The sequence below is a fragment of the Mercenaria mercenaria genome, chromosome 9 (assembly GCF_021730395.1).
Source record: "Mercenaria mercenaria strain notata chromosome 9, MADL_Memer_1, whole genome shotgun sequence".
Taxonomy (NCBI): Eukaryota; Metazoa; Mollusca; class Bivalvia; order Venerida; family Veneridae; genus Mercenaria; species Mercenaria mercenaria.
This window is the reverse complement of record NC_069369.1, coordinates 84,121,152-84,146,929: the sequence shown is the minus strand read 5'-3', so window position 1 is coordinate 84,146,929 and position 25,778 is coordinate 84,121,152. Positions and strand designations below refer to the sequence as shown.

General features: G+C 35.7%; 1 protein-coding gene across 2 annotated transcripts; it reads right to left on the bottom strand.

Moving 5' to 3' along the window:
- Nucleotides 1-50: 50 nt before the first annotated feature.
- Nucleotides 51-25,768, bottom strand: LOC128559616 (polycomb group RING finger protein 6-like). 2 transcript variants are annotated; one of them, XM_053551919.1, is made up of 11 exons: nucleotides 25,633-25,768; nucleotides 18,238-18,982; nucleotides 17,597-17,823; nucleotides 16,343-16,665; nucleotides 15,832-15,931; nucleotides 14,863-14,918; nucleotides 8,635-8,691; nucleotides 7,750-7,855; nucleotides 6,635-6,761; nucleotides 5,877-5,960; nucleotides 51-867 (listed from the first exon to the last, which is right to left on the bottom strand). In XM_053551919.1, the coding sequence occupies exons 2-11, from the start codon at nucleotides 18,940-18,942 to the stop codon at nucleotides 826-828; spliced, it is 1,827 nt and encodes a 608-aa protein (XP_053407894.1). In that variant the 5' UTR covers nucleotides 18,943-18,982; nucleotides 25,633-25,768; the 3' UTR covers nucleotides 51-825. The 2 variants fall into 2 exon arrangements, with proteins under 2 accessions (XP_053407894.1, XP_053407893.1); XM_053551918.1 differs by lacking the exon at nucleotides 25,633-25,768 and adding an exon at nucleotides 24,390-24,656.
- Between the last annotated feature and the right edge of the window lie 10 nt (nucleotides 25,769-25,778).

The following is a 25,778-nucleotide window of genomic DNA, read 5'->3' as shown; positions in this document are numbered from 1 at the left end:
TCTTGAAATTGTAAGTTTTATCAAAAATGGAAAGACAGTTAACAACAAAAACAAGTTTACATTTAATGATATATTCATAATAATTAATTTGAGACGTTAACATTATACTTAAGTCTTCACCAAATTTCACAAGTAAACGATCAATATTTTTTTAAAACAATTTACTTTTAGAAGTAACAGCCTTAGTGCCAGATGTGTGTTATTAACACAAATGACAACATACATGCACCCATTCTATACAGGAACATACGGGTATGTGTCCTGGCTACAGTTTGATATAAAGAGTTGTTACCTAAAGTAGCTCTATAGACCAAGGTAGGTCTTACATAGACGCATTCATTACCTACATGTTGTGCACTTGATTTATAAATCAAAATTTTGAAATATTGAGTCAACAAATAACACCCGCTAAGCTCTTCCATATATTTCAACGATTCCTTCTTCATATATTTGCTAGGAAAGCAAAAAGTAAAACGTGTAACAGGTTTACTGTATTTCAATTTTTACACTTGTAAGTTGTTTGCTGATTTCCCAAAAACAGCTGCATCTTGATACATTATTTGTTGCTTTAGTACCATACAATGCCAATGGTATCCATTACATTACACACAAAATACTGTTACGATTCATATCTCATTGTTAACGGTATTATACCTCTCCTTGATCATCTCCTGGTTTCCGGCTTGGTCATAACTTTCCCTTTAACTACTGTCTACTGCGATGAAGTAACTCCATTCCTTTGTTAACTATGTGTACCTGAACTAATGTCTGATATAGACTGAACACATTTGGTAGTATTTCTACAACAATATGGCAAACAACACTTCAAGTTTCCCTCACTTTATACTGTAGTAACATTAAACAGTCCTGGAATGAAAGATGTTAAGAGATTATTTTTGAAAGGACCTAACTCACAATTGTTCTCCTATAATCAGGAAGTACTTTCATTTTCAGTAGCTGTAATTCAAGATAGTACTACTGAAGAGATTCAAAAGATTTGAAAGAGGAGTGGTGGGCTAGTGGTAAAGTTGTTGGCCACTCGGCCCAGGCATCATGGGTTCAATTTTCAGAGTCAAGACCAACCTCATATGACACCAGCTTTTCCAGGAAATGGACTCAAGAGTGTTTCAGATAAGCTTGGAGCATTCATCATAATTGAACTAATTGGCAGGATCAATAGCAATGAACACACTTGTCTGTAAGTGGTGCAGAAAAACTCTATCGCATTTGTCACAAAGTATAGTTGTGATGTAAAGCAGGTGGAATTTAGCTTTTCTTAATATTGTACTCATAATTTACTTCTTTTTTTTTAAATTTTACAGAAGTTTTACATGGAAATGTGATGCTAACTAAGATATCCTGAAAGTTCTGTAACAAGAAATCAACAAATACACTGAAAACGGCAATTTTAAAGATTTGAGGAATCCAAAATGCTTTTTACCTAAAACACAATGTTAAACTAGATGCCAACGGGCAACATGTCCAGCCCGCCAGCTGTCAAAAAGACTAGGAGTTGCACATGACACCCTGTCTCATTGAGGCAACCATTTATGCCAAATAAAAAATGATTGCAAAAGTTACAATATAAGTTATTTATAGTAACAACAAAGGGAAGTAAATCTTTAAAAAAATCTAAGTCAACACAAAAATTCTTACCAGTAGAGATAGGTCAAAATACACCTCAAAATTGGATGTAACATGCATATTGTACTACAGGAAAATGGTCTTGATTTTTCCCTATGACCAGCAATAAAAAAGTTACAATATAAGCTATTTATAGTAACAACAAAGGGAAGTAATTCTAGGTTCCTGCACATGACACTCTGTCTCATGATGGTGAACAATTGTGCCAAGTTACATCAAAATCCCTCCATGCATGAAAAAGAAATGCTCTGGACAAAGTAATTCTTGTATCTGACCTTTGACTTCTAAGTGTGACCTTTACCTTAGACCTAGGGTCCTGGTTCTTGCGCATGACAGTCCGTCACATGGTTGTGAACATTTTTGCCAAGTTACATCAAAATCCCTCCATGCATGAAGAAGAAATGCTCCGGACAAAGTCATTATAGAATTTAACCTTTGACCTCCAAGTGTGACCTTGACCTTTGAGATAGGAACCTGCGGTTTGGGCATGACACTCTGTCTCACTGAGGTTAACATTCAAGCCAAATATAAACGAGATTGCTCCATGCATGTCAAAGTTATGGTCCGGACAAACAAATCGGTACGCACATGCACTGAACAGCCATTTGGACAACTATGTCTTCGCATCCGCAAGCGGGCTCGACAAAAACTTTATCAAAATCCTTTTTTTTGAGGACAAATTAAAAAGTAATAAAGAAATTAAAAAAATTTGTAAGGTTCATATAACCTTAAGTGACAAACAGGAATGTCTTCTTTATTATGAGGAAATATTAATATTGAAGTTGTGTACTGTGAAAACATTAATATTTCATGCATTTCGCAGTTACATCAATAAAACAAGAGCTGTCTCCATAGGATGACACATGCCCCCGATGGCACTTTGAATGAACAGTTATGGCCGATGTTAGAGTTTAGGACCTTTGACCTACGGACCTGGGTCTTGCGCGCAACACGTCGTCTTACTGTGGTACACATTCATGCCCAATAATTTAAAATCCATGCATGAATGACAAAGATATGGAGCGGACATGCCCATCAATGCACTATCATGAAATATGACCTTTAACGTCTAAGTGTGATCTTGACCTTTGAGCTACGGACCTGGGTCTTGCATGCGACACGTCGTCTTACTGTGGTACACATTCATGCCAAGTTATTTGAAAATCCATCCATGGATGACAAAGATATGGACCGGACACGAATGCACATCATGAAAAATGACCTTTAACGTCTAAGTGTGACCTTGACCTTTGAGCTACAGACCTGGGTCTTTCACGCGACACGTCGTCTTACTGTGGTACACATTCATGCCAAGTTATTTGAAAATTCATCCATCGATGACAAAGATGTGGACCGGACACGAATGCACATCATGAAAAATGACCTTTAACGTCTAAGTGTGACCTTGACCTTTGAGCTACGGACCTGGGTCTTTCGCGCGACACGTCGTCTTACTGTGGTACACATTCATGCCAAGTTATTTGAAAATCCATCCATCGATGACAAAGATATGGACCGGACACGAAAATTGCGGACACACCGACAGAATGACAGACCGACAGACGGACAGACGGTTCAAAAACTATATGCCTCCCTTTGGGGGCATAAAAAATTTAATCCCAATAAACATATGAAACTGTCATTCATTTTACCATCACAACTTCAAATCCTCAAATTCAACAGCCATTTTGGCAACAAACCACAAAATTAAATGATGTCACAGTATAGAACTCTACACTGATAAAGGCGATAATTAGCTTACATTATTTACTGTAACAAGTTTACCACACAAGAAGTGTCATTGCTAATTAATTGATACTCTAGATGACACAAAGTCAGTGCGTTGGTGGCAACTTATAAATAGAACAACTCTGTGTGGACAAAAAAGACTCTCTTTCTTCATCTATGTGAAATCAATTAAGTTAATATGATTTAAGTTATCTAGATTGTAAAAAAAGCTTGAATTTTATTTAAATCAATTTTGAATGCATTTCTTGGGTAAAATACAGTACTCTACCAATGTCTTGTAGGGAGGCATCCCAGTCATGACCCTGTGGGGCTCAAACCCCTGCCCTCCCTGTTAGCAACTGATACTGGGAACCTTTACCATGGCTATGAGTAAGGGAATGGCTCTTGAGCATTTCCTTCCCAACAAACACAAAAATTTCCTTTCAACAGAGTCCATTTTTCCAATAAGTGATCCTCCAGAGCAATGTTTAGATTTAGGAGGTGTTCCTGTACTGATGTTGCACTTTATTACAAGCTTAAACATACTACTACTGTATCATATTTCTATCACATCTATGGCAAGCAAATTTTCTTCTGTAAATTAAGCTGCAGGCCTTCAGATTTGTGTCAAATATTTTTTAAAAAAAGTTTCATTAGTTAGTTATAGCATTTAAAAGAAAAAATAAAGTAATTCTGTGCATTTTAGGAGCTGTTTATAAAGACACTCTTTTTATCAACACAATATAAAACAAGAGGGTCATCATGACCCAATATCGCTCACCTGTTAAACCTGGCCTTGGAATCATCAAGATAAACATTCTGACCAAGTTTCATGAAGACAGGGTCATAAATGTGGCCTCTGTATACAGTGTTAATAAGCTGATCCTTTAATTTAAGTGGTGACCTAGTTTTTGACCCAACATGACCAAGTTTCAAATTCAGCCTAGAAATCATCAAGATGAACATTCTGACCAAGTTTCATGAAGATAGGGTCAAAGGTATGGCGTCTAGAGTGTTAACAAGCATTTCCTTTGATTTAAGAGGGTGACCTAGTTTTTGACCCCACATGACCCAGTTTCAAATCTGGCCTAGAAATCATCAAGATGAACATTCTGACCAAGTTTCATGAAGATAGAGTCATAAATGTGGTCTCAGAGTGTTAACAATCTTTTCCTCTCATTTGACCGGGTGATATAGCTTTTAACCCCATATGACCCAGTTTTAAACCTGGCATAGTAATCATCAAGATAAACACCCTGACCAAATTTCATGAAGATAGGGTCATAAATATGTTCTCTTGAGTGTTAACAAGCACTTCTTTTGATTTGAGAGGGTGACCTTAGTTTTTGACCCACGTGACCTAGTTTCAAATTCGGCCTAGAAATCATAAAGATGAACATTCTGACCAAGTTTCATAAAGATAGGGTCATAAATGCGGCCTCTAGGGTGTTAACAAGCTTTTCCTTTGATTTGACCTGGTGACCTAGTTTTTGACCCCACATGACCTCGTTTCAAACTTGGCATAGAGATCATCATAATAAACATTCTATGCAAGTTTGTATCAAATCAAAGCATAAATGAAACCTCAATATAGCTGAGAGGGCCAATATAATTTTTTTTGCCCCTTACAAGGCAGTAACTCTAGAACCCATGATGAACTGAGATATTGTGACTTAAGTTGTGTGTAAGTGTTGTTACAATCAAATGTAAAATGTCACTTCTATTGTGTTCACAAGGTAATATTAACAAATTCTGGCTCTTTCAGGGATCAATAAGGAGCCATAACTGAAATCTATGATTGGATCTGCCGGATTCATCATGGAATCCAAGACCTATTGTTGTTAAAGATATTTTGCAAGTTTGTATCAAATCAAGCCACAAATGAAGTCTCTATATGGCTGCAAAAGCCAAATTAGCAATGTTTGGCTCTTTAAGGGGCCATAACTCTAGAACCCATGATTAGATCTAGCCAGTTTTCGAAAGGAACCAAAATAGTATGCCAATACATGTTGTGTGCAAGTTTTATCAAAATCAATTGCAAAATGTGGTCTCTATCTTGTTCACAAGCCAAAAATAGCAAATTTAGGCCCTTTAAGGGGCCATAAATCTGGAACCCAGTTTTCGAAAGGAACCCAGATATTATGCTAATACAAGTTGTATGCAAGTTTGATTAAAATAGGTAGCAAAATGTGGTCTCTATCGTGTTCACAAGAAATTGTGAACGGACGATGGACGGACGAAGGGCGATCACAAAAGCTCGCCCTGTTACGTGACAGGTGAGATAAAAACTCTCAAAAGCATTAACCACTTTAGTCACTACTGAAATTTGACACAAAATAAAATGCATTTAGCTGTATATGGCACACATTAATTTATCTACATAACAAAACTGGTTTATCATTTTCAATACATAATATCTATTTTTAATGTTCACCTTGAGGCATGGTGCCTATAACAGCTTGTTTCTATATTTGCTCTCTATAAACAATAGAACAAAACAATACCTCATCACCAAAGAACTTGTTCTTGATTTTCTCCAAGGTAAAGTTATCCTCTTCAATAGCATCTCCACAACAAAACAGATCAACCTACAGTTGTAATATTCAATGATTTATTAGCTTCTCCACAACATAACTGATCAGTCAACAGTTAAAACAGATCAATAGCATCTCCACACAAGAGACCAGCCTACAGTTATCTCATTCAATGAGTTAATAACATCTCTGCAAAATATCTCCACAGCAAAATAGGTCAACCTACAGCTGTAACATTCGATGATTTAATATCATCTTAAAAACAAATCTGCAATTTAATAGCATCCAAGTGATGTACTACTAAGGTTATAAAAACAATCAGCTGGTTGTCCTGATGAGGTAAACAACTGGTTAGCTTTATGAAAATCAATATAGACAATATGATGCAGACAATAAGTTAAGCTACTCGACCTTTGACCTCAAAGTGTGACCTTGATATTAGGCCTTGTTACCTTGGTTGTACAGTCTGCATGTTGTCCTGATGAGGTAAACAACAGTTGCTAGTTCTATGAAAATCTTTCCAGAAGTAAAGAAAAAATGGTACAGATATAATGAACAGGCAGCCCCCATATACTTTGTATCTGGGGTTATCATAATATTTACATTAATTTGATGGTTTAATCCAGAATGTAGGCATGTTTTCTCATCTATTGTGGACATTTTCCTTTAAACTTTTACTTTCAAATATAAATGAAGAGATTATAGGAAATGGGAGGGGGGATGTATACCTGTTTACTGTCCTCTAGACTCAGCTTGTTCTTGAGGAATTCACAGACATTGGCCACTGTTGCACTACCCGTCACTCTGACAAATTTCTTCTCTAAATTTTCAATACTCTCAGGCTCTGCTGTATCACTGAATAATGAAGAAAATCTTTAGTCCGTATAAAACTAGAGCTATTTCTAAATGTAAATAGTACTCCAAAATATTGTTTTGTCAGAGAAAGTAGTTATAGACACAAACTGCGAAATCACTAACATCTGTAGACTACTTTTTGTAAATTTTGCGACTGCATAGGTCCACAGAACAATTTTTTTTTCTTATGAGTTTGAATCAACAAACTGATATTCACAATAAATAGAAGGTCTGGCCAAAACCATAATTTTTATTTCCATGAAATTTCACAACTGATTTCACAGTATCCATAACATCCTTTCGTACTTTCCTACCTGGTAACAGAACAGTAACCCTTATCATGCTGGACACGACAGATTCTGCCTTTGCGACCAGTGTAGATCTTGATCAGCCATCTTTTTGGTAAGCACCCCTTTTAACAGTTAATGATACCTTCTAAATTGAAAGATGGACAAGTTCATGATAGAAATTTAGCAGGGTAAGTGTTAAGGTGAGCTAGGTAAGTAGTGTACACATTCACAACTACAGTATGTAGCTGTCACCCGAGTCATATCAAGTAGTATAGCTGTTGCAGACATGTAATAAAGTCTGACCACAGAGCCATTAAGCTATACATTGTTACAGTAGTGGTAAAAACAAATGGAATCGTAACTTAAAATTGATATTTTCAGACTGGCCAATACAAATAACTTTTGTGTTACCATTTTATTAACTGCCTTGTTAGCCCAGTGGTACAGCATCCGCTTTGAGTGTGTGAAGTCGTGGTTTCGATCCCAGGCCATGTCATACCAAGGAAGTGAAAAGTGGTACCAGCAGCTCCGATGCTTGGCACTCGGCATTAAAAGGGAAACTGGCTTCTCTTCTCTCATACCCTTGTTGCGATGGTTTCCATCAGGAATAAGCAGTTGAGAGTGATTAATATAAGTTGTAGAACTTGCTTCACAATTGATCTAAAATAATTTAGTATAAAACATACAATTAAGCTTACCTTTCAGATTCCAACAAGAGAGAGACCATCTGTGGCTGACTTCTTGGTGGCTTTACTTCCTTCTCTTTTGGCGGGGTGATGTCTTTGGCTGGCTCTTCCTTTATTTCTGTAACAATATTACTAGTCCCTTACAAACTGAAGACATTAATTTTTACATTCAAACATGAATTTTGTATCTGTTGTTATATATTGTTATCACCTACATGTGGGAAAAGGCATCATCTGTAAGCCAAAGTCTTACTGTTGATGGGGAGTTACCGTATCTATTTCAATTAGCGGTAAATACTGAAACGTACTCTTATAATGTCTATATGAAATATAATACAAGTTTCATTTTCCTAGGGAGTTGTAAGTCTATTTAGTAAGGTGCATTCCCAACATCTTTTAAACTATGTGCATATCGCCTTACATTCTTCTGTGCAGCTGAACTGATGCTGGCATACACATGTATGTACAAGTATGGCAACTTGCATACACATGTACAGGTATGGCAACTGACAGACACATGTACAGGTATGGCAACCGACAGACACATGTACTGGTATGGCAACCGACAGACACATGTACTGGTATGGCAACCGACAGACACATGTACTGGTATGGCAACCGACAGACACATGTACTGGTATGGCAACCGACAGACACATGTACTGGTATGGCAACCGACAGACACATGTACTGGTATGGCAACCGACAGGCACAAGTACAGGTATGGCAACCGACAGACACATGTACTGGTATGGCAACCGACAGGCACATGTACTGGTATGGCAACCGACAGACACATGTACAGGTATGGCAACCGACAGACACATGTACTGCAACCGACAGACACATGTACAGGTATGGCAACTGACAGACACATGTACAAATGTAAGAACTTACCTTTTGGTTTATCTTCAGGATGGGCTTCATAGAATGCCTGGATGTTCTTCATCTCGGCTGAAATTTATAAAATAAATTTCCAACTAAGATCTTGTAAATAAAATCACTTTCAAAGCAGGCAAACAATTTTATCACAGGAAACAATCAGCTTTATACAAAATTTAAATCGGCTAACTTCACACTGAATAACTTGAAAAAACAAGAGCTGTCACTGGGGACAGCGTGCTCGACAATTCTGATGCTGGATAATGACATTGGGCACATCTGGGAAAGCTAAAGCTGTCACTAGTGTGTTTAATGACTCAATGGGTTCAAGATACGTGAAAATGGTGCCTGAGTCAAATGTATTTGAGTTAATAACAGAAATAGAGTGAAAGTATATCAATATATTAACTTAGTATATCAATACATTAACTAAGTATAAAAAGACTTAATTCATGGAATATTTCTGCAAAAGTAAAGTGCCATGTGTCATAACTGAAACTGAAATAGAGCAGAAGTGCATCACAACTTCAACCTGCAATTTTAAGTACACCACAGTTATGGTTGTGTCTTACGATGCAGGTGATAATGTAAAACATTATTTCAAGTTTGAATCAAACCCACTAATTTACAACAGTGATGTGGTGAAAGAGCATAAAAATTAAAACTGAAATTCTAAGTAAAACAGGAAATAATTCATAAAATATTTTTGCAAGAGTTATGGAGCTTGTGTCATATGATACGGGTGATTGTGTGTTACAACTATATTAAGTTTGAATCAAATCCATTTAATAATAACAGATATAGAGTTAAAGTGTATCAAAATATAACCTGAAATTTTAAGTAAAAGGGGAATAATTCAATATATATTGGTACAAGAGTTATTGGCCTTGTGAGATATGATGTGTGTATTTTGTGATATTTTTGTAAGTTTGAATCAAATCCCTTCAGAAAAAAAGAAATACAAAGACAATGCATCAAAATTAACCTAAAATTCTAAAAAAAAGAGGGGCATAATTCCGGTCAAATGTGTGTCAGAGTGTTTGCCCTTGAGTCATATGATGTGAGGGATGATGTGGAACAACTTTTTTTAAGTTTGAACCAAATCCAATTAGAAACAAGAGCCATGTTAGACATGGCTAATCCCCCCGCCGGGCATATTATAATTGAAGGCTAAAGTTCCTGGCAAGTTAGTGTCTGAAAGTATTAATGTTATTTATAGTAAAATATCTTCAAAAAAAAAAAAAAAAAAAAAAAAAAAAAAAAAAAAAAAAAAATGCAAGTCCACATAAAAATCTTTATCAGGTAAAGATTGGTCAAAATACACCTCAAAATTGGATTTAGCATGCTGTTTGTACTACAGAAAAGTGGTCTTGATTTTTCCCTACGACTAGTAATGAAAAAGTTACAATAAACGCTATTTAAAGTAACAACAAAGGGAAGTAATTCTAAAGAAGGGAACTGCGCATGACACTTCGTCTCATGATGGTGTATAATTGTGCCAAGTTACATCAAAATCCCTCCATGCATGAAGAAGAAATGCTTCGGACAAAGTCATTCTTGTATCTGACCTTTGGCCTCTTAAGTGTGACCTTGACCTTAGGCCTAGTGACCTGGATCTTGCGCACTGCACTCCGTCTCGTGGTGGTGAACATTTGTGCCAAGTTATATCAAAATCCCTCTATGCATGAAGAAAAAATGCTCCAGACAAATTTTTTTAAGAAAATATGATAAAGGGGAATAACTCAAAAAATAGGCAAGGTAGAGTTATTGTTCTTGCACACTGCATTTCCTCCAAATGTGTTCTATCAGTGTATGAAGTTTGAAGAAAATCCCTCCAATACTTTTGGGGTTATGCTCTGACAAAATGTTTTAAGAAAATATGATAAAGGGGAATTACTCAAAAAATAGGCAAAGTAGAGTTATTGTTCTTGCACACTGCACTTCCTCTCAATGTGTTCTATCAGTGTATGAAGTTTGAAGAAAATCCCTCCAGTACTTTTGGAGTTATGCTCTGGACAATTTTTTTTTATGAAATATGATAAAGGGAATAACTCAAAAAATAGGAAGAGAAGTTATTGTTCTGGCACACTGCACTTCCTCCCAATGTTTTTATCAGTGTATGAAGTTGAGAACCTCCCTCCAATACCTTTTGGTTATGCTCCGGACAAAAGTTTTAAAAAACCCTATGATAAGGGAATGCTCAAAAATAGGCAAGGTGAGATATTGTTCTTGCACACTGCACTTCCTCTCAATGGTGTTCTATCAGTGTATGAAGTTTAAGAAAATCCCTCCAGTCTTTGGAGTTATGCTCTGGACAAATTTTTTTAGAAAATATGATAAAGGGGAATAACTCAAAAAATAGGCAAGGTAGAGTTATTGTTCTTGCACACTGCACTTCCTCCCAATGTGTTTTATCAGTGTATGAAGTTTGAAGAAAATCCCTCCAATACTTTTGGGGTTATGCTCCATACAAAATGTTTAAAGAAATATGATAAAGGGGAATAACTCAAAAAATAGGCAAGGTAGAGTTATTGTTCTTGCAACTGCACTTCTTCCCAATGTGTTCTATCAGTGTATGAATTGAAGAAAATCCCTCCAGTACTTTTGGAGTTATGCTCTGGACAAATTTTTTATGAAAATATGATAAAGGGGAATTTACTCAAAAATAGGCAAGGTAGAGTTATTGTTCTTGTACACTGCACTTCCTCCCAATGTGTTCTATCAGTGATGAAGTTTGAAGAAAATCCCTCCAATACTTTTGGGGTTATGCTCCGGACAAAATGTTTTAAGAAAATATGATAAAGGGGAATTACTCAAAAAATAGGCAAGGTAGAGTTATTGTTCTTGCGCACTGCACTTCCTCTCAATGTGTTCTATCAGTGTATGAAGTTTGAAGAAAATCTCTCCACTACTTTTGGAGTTATGCTCCGGACAAATTTTTTTATGAAAATATGATAAAGGGGAATAACTCAAAAAATAGGCAAGGTAGAGTTATTGTTCTTGCACACTGCACTTCCTCCCAATGTGTTCTATCAGTGTATGAAGTTTGAAGAAATCCTCCAATACTTTTGGGTTATCCCGGGCAAAATTTTAGAAAATAGATAAAGGGGATACCAAAATAGGCAAGGTAGAGTATTGTTCTTGCATATGCCTTCCTTCCCATTGTGTCATCGGTAATGAAGTTTGAAGAAAATCCTCAACTTTTGGAGTTATGTCAGGACAAAAGTTTTATGAAAATATGATAAAGTGAAATATCAAAAATAGCGCAAGGTAGAAATTATTGTTCTAGCAACACTGTGCACTTCCTCCAATGTGTCTATGAGTGTAAGAAGTTGAAGTAAATCCAACAGTACTTTGGAGTTATGCTCGGACAAGTGTTGCGACGCACGCATGCATGCATGCTGAGGAACATTTCTAATATCCCCTTCGCTTTAGGCGGGGAAAAATACTGAGTAGTGTGGAAGTTTCAACATACTTTAAACATGAAATGTTAAAGGTACTAAGAGATCACAGGTTGATTTGCGCCCACCGATGTGAAATTTTGAGTTTCAAAATTCAAGACTTACTGGCTAGCTCAAGGTAAAGTTTTTTCGTACACAACACTGTGCAGGTGGTCCAAATTCGAAAGCTGTAGCTGAGAAATGTGAAAGTAGGTCACTAGACAATTCAAGGACAAGTTCTTTTACACAAATATGCATGTGCATCAAGTTGAAGGCTGAGTTTGGAATGAAAGAGTCACTTCAATCTAGGTCAAGTTATTTCGTACCAAAACTATGCAAGTGGTCCAATTGAAGTGTACTTAGAAGTGAAGTCCTAGTCAAAATCAAGTTAATTACCTTCAGACCAATCTATCATGGTTAAATTAAAGCCCGTACTTCAAAGTGAAAGGTCACTAGGTCAATGTCAGGTCAATTTTCGGTACACATCCATCATGGGTCTAATTTGAAGCCTGTAGTACAAATGTGAAGTAGTCACGGTAAATCTAAGGCAAGTTCATTCGTCACAAAATGCAAGTGGTCCAAATTTGAAGCTGTGCTAATGAAAGAGTAACAGTCATGTCAATCAAATTTATTTGGGAAACAAGTCAGGTCCAAATTGAAGCCTGTCTTCAAAATGTGAAAGTAGTCACAGGTCATGTAAGGAGTTTGTTTCGGTACACAAAACTATGCATGTGGTCCAAATTTGAAGGCTGTAGCTTGAGAAATGTGAAAGTAGGTCACTAGGTCAAAATCAAGGTCAAATTTCATTTTGGAACACAAAACTATGCATGTGGTCCAAATTTGAAGCCTGTACCTTCAAAAATGTGAAAGTAGGTCACTAGGTCAATGTCAAGGTCGAAGTTTTTTTCAGTGCACAAAACTATGCATGTGGTCCAAATTTGAAGACTGTAGCTTGAGAAATGTGAAAGTAGGTCACTAGGTCAAAATCAAGGTCAACTCATGTCAAGGTTCATCTTGCCATTCAAAACCATACATGTGGTCCAAATTTGCATGTTGTAGGTTATTGACAAGAAGATTTTAAAAGCTTTTCCCTATATAAGTCTATATGAACCATGTGACCCCCAGGGTGGGGCCATATTTGACCCTAGTGGGATAATTTGAACAAACTTGGTAGAGAACCACTAGATGATGCTGCATTACAAATGCCAAAGCCCTAGGTTTTGTGGTTTGGACAAGAAGATTTTAAAAGGTTTTCCCTATATAAGTCTATGTAAACCATGTGACTCCCGGGGCGGAGCCATATTTGACCCTAGGGGGATAATTTGAACAATCTTAGTAGAAGACCACTAGATGATGTCACACACAAAATATCAAAGCCCTAGGCCCTGTTGTTTTGAATAAGAGGTTTTTCAAAGTTTTTCCTTATATAAGTCTATATAAACCATGTGACCCCCAGGGCGGTGCCATATTAGACCCCAGGGAAAGAATTTGAATCATCTTGGTAGAGGACCACCAGATGATGCTTCATACCAAATATCAAAGCCCTAGGCTCTGTGGTTTTGGACAAAAAGATTTTCAAAGTTTTTCCCTATATAAATATATGTAAATTATAGAAAAAAACAAAGGGCCATAACTCACTAAACAATTGTTGAACCAGACTGATTTTCAGGGGGACACAACTAGGGTACCAATACATCATTCTGACAAAGTTTGGTAAAAATCCCCCCAGTAGTTTCTGAGGAGATGCGATAACGAGAAATTGTTAACGGACGGACGGAATGACGGACGGACGGACCACGGACGCAGAGTGATTTGAATAGCCCACCATCATGATGATGGTGGGCTAAAAAGGAGGGATAATTCATGAAATATTGGTGCGAGAGTTAAGGACCTTGTGTAATATGATGTGGGCGATGATTGGTAATAATAGCAAATCTATCATATGGCACAGATGAAATAAAAGTGTATTAAAACTTTAACCAAGGTGTGGATGCATAAGGGATGCCAATGCAGACGCGAGGTCAAGTAGGATAGCTCTTTGTTTTCTTTGTATAGTCAAGCTAAAAAAAGGAGTTTCAAACTTTTTAAATGGTTTAACACTGTACTTACACAGGAGGAAGTATGTTTCTCTATATGAATGAGATTTTCATAACATAATCTACTTTGTGACATATTTAACCTTGAATATTATCACTTTGCAGTGTGAACTTCCTTGAAAAGTGACTCATAAAGATAATTTTACTAAAATAATTCAATGGAAAAGAACCATTAAGTGTTGATACCATTCTGGAAGCAAACCCCTTTACTGCTTTTGTTGCAACAAACTTTGTTTCCTTATTTTCTTTCAACATGAAACAAGAAACTAAGAAAAAGATCTTTACCCTGCTAAATTTCTATAAAGGACTGGTCCGTCATTCAGTTTGGTCAGTACCACTTATGATTCAAAGGGGTGTTCACTGAAAATTTACTGACAGAACTGCGGACAGTGCTAACCCTGCACGGATGTGCAGGCTGATCTTGGTCTGCACTGGTCACAAAGGCAAAATTATTTGCCGCCAGCAGGCTAAAGGTTAACCCTTATCATGCTGCACACAACTGATTCTGCCTTTGCGACCAGTGTAGATCATGATCAGCCTGCACATCCATGCAGTCTGATCATGATCTGCACTGTTCGCTATTCAGTCAATATCTTTTTGGTAAGCACCCCTTTTGACACTGTCCAAACTGAAAGATGGAAGAGTTCGTTATAGAAATTCAGCAGGATAAGGGTTAGTATGTAATTTATAAACAACCTGACACTTACTTTCAGCAACATTTGGGAGAATCTTGTACACAATATCCTGTATCATTCTGTCTAACCTGTCAAATATACAACAAACTCACGTAAAAAATCTTTCCAAAACTGTTTTCCTAGTAACTTGTCAGCTACTATACACAGGGTTTTCAGTAACTCCTCAACTGGAGGGCTGGATTCCCTTTCTCTCAATTTTACAATTATTTAAATTTAATCCTACTTGTCCAAAAATGTGACTGATTTTTAAATTTAAATGGGGGTCCTGTGTAAAACTATCTGTCTCTTTCACAACAAATTAAGTTAAGGTATTCATAGGAGATACTTTTTTAATTTCCTTGAAACTTTACTCTGTACAAACATTTCACTATAATTATGTTATATTGTATAAAGGGGACAAACCCAGAAATTATAACATATGACTTGTAAAGAGTTCCTGTTACTAGTAAACACTATAAATCTACTGTGGTGTTACGATTTTCTACTGGGTTTTGTTTTGTTTGTTTGTTTTGGGTTTAACGCCATTTTTCAACAGTAGTTCAGTTATGTAATGGCAGGCAGTTAAACTAACCAGTGTTCCTGGATTCTGTACCAGTACTAACCTGTTCTCCACAAATAACTGCCAACTTCCCCACATGCATCAGAGGAGGAGGACAAATGATTTCAGACACCGCGTCTTTTCTCAAATTGTCACAGAGAACATTTCCCTCACCCTAGGATTGCACCCATGACCCCACGATCAAATACATGTGCTCTCCCTATTGAGCTAAACAGGTTGGCTCTACCTGGTATTGAGCCTTGTCCATTGGACATAAACAATATGGCTTGAAACATTGAATTTGTTGTTGCTCGAGACGATTACAATATACATGTACATCACTGTACTTAGAAACTATTTAAGATGGAACTAAAACGTCTTTTTCTGGAGACTTGTTTCCTCATTAGCGGTGTTGTTTATACCAAGGCTGTATTGTATCTTACCTGATATGAACAAATGGGTCTGTGGGATGTATTAGAATGTTGCAGACAGGACAGTGTAGGCTCACCTCCATACAATGTCGTACTATACAGTTCTTACAGACTAGAAGAAGTAAAACAGAAATTAGTAATAATTTCACTGATGAAGCAAAAAACCTTCAAATAAATAAAAAGATCTTCCCACATCTTCCACTGACCAGGTCCTAGTAACTTTGTGTCTTCAATTGCATATAATCCCATATGAAATTAAAATGGTCAATTATCAGTACCGGTATGTATTGCATAAAAAGTTTCTAAGTTGTAATTAAGTTAACAATTATACCTGAATTCTAGCAATGCTCCTTTCAATGACAATTTCAGCATCACACTATCTAATATCTGAGTGTATACAAGTAAGCATATGAACTGATCATACACTATTTATGCCAGCAAGCAATTTATCATAGCTCTACAAAACAGACAGGAAAGGGACAATAGGGAACAGTTTTAGATTGCAATTTATATTTATACATACATGTATGCATACACTCTGTGATTGTGGATGCTTCATACAGGTACCCCTTACACAGCCCACATGTCAGATACTGGTTCAGGTCGACAATGTCAAAGCGTAATGTATTCTCTAATGATAATTGTTCTGGTACTTGTAAATCTTTCAGCCATTTATGTGTTGCAATTTTACATTTTTCAAGCTTTTCCAGTGTCTTTTCTGTAAGCTGTCCTGGTTCCAATTTTGGTTTCTTGGCTGGTTTTTCAGCTCTCGGTTTGGGTCCTGGCTTCCGTCTAACTTTGACAGGCACTTCTACAAGCTCTTCCTCAACAGGAGTTATTGGTCGGCTGTAATTATTATTTTACATTAATTTTCATGGAGACTAATTTTCAAGGATTTCATGACTGAATCAGTCCACGAAATTTAATCCCAAGAAAGCAATAAAACTCAATTCATTTGATGTTCAAAGGTCAAAATCAACGAATTTATATCCCCATAAAATAGCCGTTTGGGCCAAAACCACAAAATTTCATGGACATGAAATTAAATGATTCCATAGTACATCGTTTTCTAGAGCAAATCTGTATTTCATGAAAGTTTCTTCTTCCTAAGATTCAGACCAGACAATGAAAGGGAGAAACATGTACTATCTAAACTTAATTCTCAAAAGTGGCTACCATTTGATCCTCAAAGATATTCATACATTCCTATTCAAAATCAGTTAAAAATTTAATTTGAAATTAAATATTGCAAGTTCATCATAGTAAAGAATAAAGAATATTAAACATCTGCATTTGATAACTGTTTTGTATTATACTTAAGAATATATACAGAATAACAGGTTTTTTGTTTCCCTTCGAGCACTCCTACCCAAAAAAGTGCCTCTACCACAAATATTTTATCACAAATATTTAAGCAATATTATGTGTCTAAAAGAATCCTTTTTACTTTCAAACCAAACTTACAATAAAATTAACAAAATGATTTGTTGATGAAAATGAGGTCTAATTATCAATACGCAGGAGGCACAGACTGATTTTATATAAAACATGATATAGTTTAGATGTTTTTAAGTGGAAATACATTAAAAAAGAATTGTATAAACTAAAAGAGAAATATTTTTCCATCCTATCTATCAAGCTTACAGGACACACGAGAGGAAACAAGCATTTTTCACGCTGAAGGATATAACTTCAACTACAACAGCAGGTGTAACAAAGACAAATTTTCATATTTAAATTTTTTCTTTATCTTTAAATCTTAAAAACTCTTTCCTGCCTTTCAATTTCCTCCATGTTTTGTGTATGTTGATGAACAGATTCCTCATGTTCATTGTCAGATTCACTAGAAAGTTCTTCTGTTGATCCAGATCTGCCGCTAGATTCACTGTCCGACTTGTTCTCGTCACCTGACTGGTATGGTGTCACTTCACTCGAGTGAATCTGTGTGGGGTCATTTGCTGTAAGGAAGCGATATAACTCACGTTTCCGTATATCGTTATGATCCTGAAACAGAAATACGACATTAAATAATGTTTTATACATTTGTATTATAAAGTTAAAATACACAAACTTATACATACATTTGCATTATTAAGTTAAAATGAACAGACTAAAACATACGGTACATAAAAAATTTAACACAAATAGATCATAAACCATGTCATGTTACACACAGAACTATTTTGATAAAATGATTTCACACTGACACAGTAATTAAGTAACAGCAGTTATAACAGAAAATTATTAATTTTGGTCCCCAATTGATAAAAAGAATACTTTCTGTTTCTGTAAATTTTATGTTAGGCAAGTTACAGCACTATGTTCTCTGTTGTACTGACCATTTTTCATGCACATGTTTTTTTTAGGAAAATACTGAAGTTTTAACAGATACTGAAGGTATAAAACAACACTACAAACCTGATTCTGTTGGGCATCGCTGATATTTGATGATTCATCCATCTGATCTGGATCATTAGGCCACTTGCTGGAGTCATTCATTTGATCTGATTCAGCTGGATGCTTGAGGAAGTCAAACAAATCATCATCATCTGGTACATCTATCACTTTTATCTGAACATCATTAAACATGTTATCCTGATTGTCCATGTTGTCCAGAGTTGTATTTACCTCCTCCCTTTCAATATCTTCTTTACCAGCTATTTCCAAATTACTAGCATCACTTGTTTTGATATCTTCATCTCTTGTTTTAACATTCTCAGCAACAGTCAAATCTATTGAATCAGTATGGAATTTCTTTACTTGAGATTTCTTTGAATAACCCCTATCCTTCCCTCCATCATCAAGAACCTGTTTTTCTAACTGTGTCACAACTTTTGACATTTGTTTTGACAACAGTTCACTATTTAGTTCTGTTAGATCATCATCCATTTCATTAACACCTTTCTCTAAATCCTTATCAACTGAACTAACAGTATCCATAGCACTCTTGTCTCTCATCTCAGATATCTGAGAAAAAACCCTCAAAGTTTCCTTTTCAGTTTTGACATCTTTATTTTGTCCCTCTGCAATTCCCGCCCCTTCAGCACTTTGATTAGTGTCACTTTTATCAAGACTCATTATAGAGCTGCTGCTGTTTGATGCATATTCTGACAGTGCTTCCATTTCCAAAGGAATTTTTGCTGATGTATATGCAACAGGTGATCTGAAATATTTAACAAACAAAAGTGAACAAGACCATCTGAAGTCCTTCTATCTATTAACATACTACCTTACATACAAAAGTTTGGGCAAAATTTTCTAAGTTGAAATTTGGGCATATTTTTGTAAACCATATGTGGTAGATATCAAACTTGGCTCTCAAAGGTGATTTCATAATGCCAAAGACTTACAAAGAGACTGAAAGCATTTAGCACAATAGTTCTTGAGAAACCTCCTTACATACAAACTTTCACCAAACTTTTTAAGAGAAAAAAGGGGCATAACTTTGTCAAATATAAGCTTTTCAGAGTTATCAAGCCTGCTATGTAAAATCTACTTATGCTGCTGAGATATGTGTAGAATTTCAAAACAAATGGTAAAGAAATTTGTGAGAAATCTGCTTCCATACGAAACTAAAACCAAAATTTCTAAAATGAAAAAGGGGCTATAGATTACAAAATAAGTTAGAGTTATGTATCTTGCCATCTCATGATGTTGAAAAATGTGAGAATTTGAAAACACTGTTAAACAATGTTCATATGCCATCACTTTATTTAGGCAAACTCACAACTATAGCCAATGAAACATAAAAATTAATATGTAGCAAAGTCAAGTTTCCCTTGTTTGTTTAAATTAATAAAATAATTCACTTATTATATTTCTATGTATATGTCGTATATCAGTACTCCGTAGTCTGTTGTATCATGTCTGTACTCTGCGTTCCGTTGTATTGTGTTGTACTTCGTGTTTGTCTTATCATGTCCAGTAATGGCATGTGTCCACTTGTACATAACTTGTTTGTAAGAAAATACGTTTGATTGTCACTTTGCTTTCCACAAAACACTTGGCGTGAACTAATACTGCATGGCCCTCTGTACACCATTCTTTCGAAACTGTTAAAAGTGAACTCAAGTTCCTTTCTACTTTACAGTATAGTAAACAGTCCTTATCTTTGGACACCTTACCTTTCTTCAAAATCAGTTACCGGGGAACACAAGTTCCTTCTACTTTATAGTAAATAGTCCTTACCTTTGGGCAACTTATTTTTAATAATTAAGTGTACCATTCATAGACGTATCTGGTAAGCTGTTTTATTTAGCATTAATTTCTTTTTTCAGACTTTTGTGATAACCATGAGAGATGTATATATTTTGTGAAATTTGCATATATCCATGTTTGTTATTGTATTACAAATTGTATTGTTTCATGTCCCTGATTTTATTGTTTTATGCTTTTAGATTTTCTTTATGTACCATACGGGTACTCTGTCCAATAAATGGATAAAAACTGCAACATTGTTGTGTTCAATCCAACTCTACCACTACAACAAATACATAATAAGTCACCTGAAAATTCACTGCTAAAGACTCTTCTTATAATTTCAGATATATGTAAATACATTATAAGAGCCCAAAGTGAAGACTGTCAGGTTTGGCAAACATTAATTAAGGTTTAAGGCTGTCAGGGTGTGGAATAATGAATTAAGTATTGATCAAGCAATCCTAACTGATAACCTGTCTCCATTCACACTATTTAGATTTAATATATATTAAGATCTATCGATGATAAGATATTCCAACCCATGGTTACATCACTGCTTTCCAGTTGGCCATTTAGATAACACTTCATGTGCGGTCACACAAAGTTCACTTTAGTTTTGAGGCACATTTGTATTTGTTTCTCATATAATTATCTATTTTAACAGTTTCGCATTTGCTTTGTTTCAAACAGAGCATTACAAATAAAGAAATTAATTACTAGATGTCCAAAAATAACCTTCGGGGCTAAGCTAGATATCTGCTTACCGGATGGTTAGAATGCAGGTTATAAGCATCCAGTTAGGGTCAATTACGGCTAAATACGGACAAAAGGAAAATACGGACATTTGACAAATACCATACAATCAGCGGTTTTGCTTTTGGGTTTCAAACAGTTCTCATAACGAAGATGAAATATGAACTTACTGCGCTTTGATTCGAACAGGAAAGAGAACTTAGTCTTTACTGGAAGTATACATATGCTATGCGCAAAATCAGTAACGCCATCTACCTTTCACGTCATAGCCAAACTTCTAAAAGTGCGCTCGCTCAAGGTGAATTTTTGAAGTAAATATTTAAGGTTTATGCTTCAGCTTAAATATTGATTATTTGTGTTCATTTGTTTCTTAATTTATTCGACTTCAATTTAACCGCAATTTTAACATTATATCATATGAAAAACGCTCAAAATATTGGAAAATATTAAGTGTCCGTATTTTTCCGAACATTTTTTCAGGTAGGAAAACTACGGACAGCTATGAAAAACGTAATCATAAGAAATCTATATGCTGTTGGCATGCACCATCATGGACCAAAAGAACTGACGACTGGCTCTGCTGTTTATTATGTTAAACCAGACTTATTGAATCAGTATGATAAAGATGCAATAGCAATTTATGAAAATAAAGGTTGTACCAAGCTTGCGGCTTATCTTCGACGACAAGATGCTCTACATGTGAAAAAACTGTTTGATTTTTGTTTTATACACGACATTTGTTATCTTAGAGCAAAAGATAGCCCTGTGAAATTCAGCAAATATAAGGGGTCAATGCAATCAGTCAGTATTGGGTTTAAAATGCAAGAAGACAAAACGGGAGAGTTAATAGAACTACTGAATAGACTTTGAGTCATTTATAAGATTTTCTAAAAGTGTTTTGTGTCATAATGCTTGTGCATTGATTAAAACCTAACTCTAGCGTCATTAAGTATTAACATATATAAAGAAGCAGCAATAACGAGGGAATGAAATAAAATAAGATATAAGTTTGTGATGTGTTGTGTGATTATTAACCACTAGGCTCCATGTATTACATTATCCTTACCTTGGAACTGCAAGCTGTCCTGGTAAGAGTGAATATAACCCAATATCTTTCAAAATCTAGTCCATCGCTGAAACATGTCTTACTATATAGCATGGGGATGTCATTTTATGTATACGTAAATATTTGATGAAGAGACAATGATTTAGTATCAAACTGGATCTAATATAGATCTATATAGAAGACAACAACAGAATAATAAATTATATAAATGTCCCCTTGTATTGTTGGTTAGCAAGTTAATCATCATGGGAATGTTGTTTATTTTCAGTTGTGTCTGGTTAACGATTTATGAATAATGATCATGCTCAAATACATTTACACAACAAATGAACACTCACAGAACGTAATTGTATTTGAACAAGCAAAAATCGACAAGTCACTTTGGTGCAAATTCATTTTGACCTTCTTTTATATAACTTTACGTATACATTGTCACCCCATCCTAATCAATCTCCATAACATATGTTCATCAATGGCATGTTTGCGGTGCAATGAAGCATATCATCGCTAGATCGTTGTTATTGGCTTGTGATCGTTTAGCTTACAGGTTGCTTTGAACTCTTGCTTTCAGATGCCTTCAAAATATGTGTACAAAAAGAGGGGTAAGACGATGAATTATACACCAGAAACGCTAGAGAAAGCAGTAATGTCTGTTCAAAACGGAAGTATGTCTGTAAGAGAGGCTGCGTCTGCGTATAATGTTCCTCGTTCTACAATAGGCGATCGCATTAGCGGAAAACACGATCTGCATGTCACCCACGGTCGCCCCACCCACATCCCGAAGGAAATTGAAGACAACATTGTCTCAGCTGTTAAAATGGCTGCTCGCCGGGGTATTGGTCTGTCCAGAAAGCAGATATTGCAGCGAACCAACATTCTTTGTGACCGTTTAAAGATAAAATCTGCTTGCAAAACATTCAAAGGTAACTAGTAAATAAATGATTTTATTCAAAATAATAATTTTAAATTCTAGCCTATATTAAACACTTCAAAAACTCTTTGATTTTACTTATAAAACACTTGCAATGCATTCCTCACACACCTTACACACCCACACATAAATATATAAGGAATGTAGATGCCGTAGATATAATACGTAACATGTTTATAGATGTAAAACGTTTTAATCAGTACAATTTTTGTTTCTTGCCTTTCTAGCGAGTAAAGATTGGTGGCATGGTTTAAAGACAAGGTATCCTGATCTGGTATTAAGAAAGCCAGAAAAGTTGACTTCAACACGGGCCAGAATGATGAACAAAGAGGTTATGAATAACTACTTTAAGGATTTAGGTAACACAGCTAGATAAACGATTTAATAAACAGCATAATTTCCCTGTTGCAGGATTTACACTGCAAAGTTAATCAAAACTTAGCCTCTAGTTTTGTTCAGAACATTATTACCTGCGAATTAATTGTTTATGACAAAATGTCGATTTTCCACATAGGGTGAAGTTTCCAGATTGAGGAAGGGTAGTTAGTACTGGTGATAATACTGTCAATGTGAACATGTTTAAAGAAAACAAGCCTGTAAAACTGAACATGTTTAAAAACGGCGTAGAATGACAAAGAAACAAAGTAAAATCTGTTTCGACGCAGTTAAAATATTTTAACGGTTAAGCACAGTCCCATTCAAAATCCAGTAAAACAAAATGATTAATGAAATATATGTAGCCAACTTAGTCAGGAACTGTATTTCATCTTTACACCAATCAATGGCTTGAATTTTTTTCAATAAAATCATTTGTTTTCAATAAATGGTGACTTCGGATCAGAAAATGATATGTGATGCAACTCCATTACGCGACAGTATTTGCTTACGTTCACTAAGCGCCTTTAAGTTGTGTGAACCTCTATTTGTTTGCTTTTAACATATATTGTACGAAACATGTTCCAATTCTTGGAATGGCTTTCTTTTTTTGTAGGAACTATCATCGATGGACTCAACATATCGTCAAGTCCAGAATGCATTTGGAATTGCGACGAGATGTCAAAGAACTTCGAGCACGATCCTGGAAGGGTTGTCGGCCAAAGAGGGGAAAGCTGTGTGTTTAGGATAAGTTTGAAGTCTAACAATATCACGGTGATGGCGTGCGTTAATGCTGAGGGAGGGAAGATGCCCCCGATGTTTGTGGTCAAGGGTAAGACCTCTAGATCTCTTCATGGGTTTAATACAACCGCTGCACCAACCGGGTCCATGTGGGATTATCAAGTAAACGGTTGGATGAATGACGAATTGGGGGAAAAGTGGTTCCAACAAGTATTCTTAGAACACTGCGGACCACATAGGCCGCAACTTATAATATTAGATGGGCATAATTCCCACCAAACGTTGGGACTACTAATGGCTGCAATGGAAAACAACTCTCTATTCATTCAGGAACATCCTCTTCATCAAGTAACCAAGTGGACATTTCCATCACTTTTTGCTAATGCATGGGAAAAATCGGTAACTTCAGCAAATATAAAAAGTGGATTTAGAGCGTGTGGAATATACCCATACGACCCCCAGGCAATTTCCGAAAAGGCATATGGCCCAAGTCTACCGACAAACCTTCCAGTTAATGTTGAGACAAGCATGAATAGTACAGAAGATGAATGTTTGGTCGCTACTCCCTTAAATTCACAGCCATCTGCAGTCAACATCCTTGACATTAGTGACCCCGTACAGTTGGTGGGTCTACTTAATGACACCAATGTCACCATAGAGCCTTTAACAGACTCGATAGGTCAGAAAGTTACTACTCCTCGCAACGATATGTCATCTGTAGAGTCTGATTCGGCTGTGATTTATCAATAAGTCCAAGATGTGTTTATTCCTCCAGCAATCACTTCACCTATTATAAGACAACGAAAACAAACAGCCGTGAAATCACACAGACTATTAACAAGTGTTGAAGTTATAAATGAAAAAATAAGATTAGAAAACAGAAAAGGACTTAAAGAAACAACAAAAAGTAAACAAAGCAAAAAAGATCAAAATTGAAAAATGTTAACATTCATGTACATATAAACAGGAGCTGTGTATTGTAAAACAATGAACAAACTTGTGTTTACTGAGACTAGAATATCGGAAAAATATGAATTCCATGTACATGAAAATACTTTTATTAAATTTCATATGCCTATACATGGCAATATACTTACATTTTTTTATTATGTTTTGTCCAATGTTTTATTTTCAGTTTGCTAATCAGTTGTTTTTAAAAATATCAAAGTGTCCGTATTTTCCCTACTGCTTTTACATATGTCCGTACTTTTCCTACCGTTGTCCGTATTTAACCCACCACTGTCCGTACTTACCGACTTGCGTCCGTATTATCCCAAATTAGCTTGATATGTTTATTCGTCTATTTTAGACGTTTCGGACCACACACAGTTGAAAATTCAACGATATTGTCCGTGGAAAGAATTTTCCGAATGTATTACAGTTTCATAAACGTTAGATATCAAGCAGTAGTTTCAGCATATCAAATCAAAGATTGAAGTCGCAAAATCCGTCCGTATTTAGCCGTATTGACCCTACAGGATGACAACACACACACTTCCCTTGAAAAAATATAAATGTTATAACCTACCGTTGTTTAATGTACAGACACTAAAAATTTACAAACATATCTGTTTTCTTACTTTAGCTAGACTTTGTGCAGTCATGAGCCTTTTTTAAATTGACCCAAATATTTGACTGATTCGGAACCTACACTGTATCCGATACTTTATGCAGACGAAACATAGGTATTTTGTACATACGGGAATTTTATGTTAAGAACTATTTCTTTAGCAGTAAAACAACTTACATTAATAGCTATATAAATGTAACGAAGAAAAGTATGTTTCGCAATTCGCAATATTGGAAAACAGCGATGAAAAAAAGGTAAATCGCTAGTGAATTTGTTGTTGTTGTTGTTGGTTCATACCGGTGTTACGTTAAATTTGTCAAATC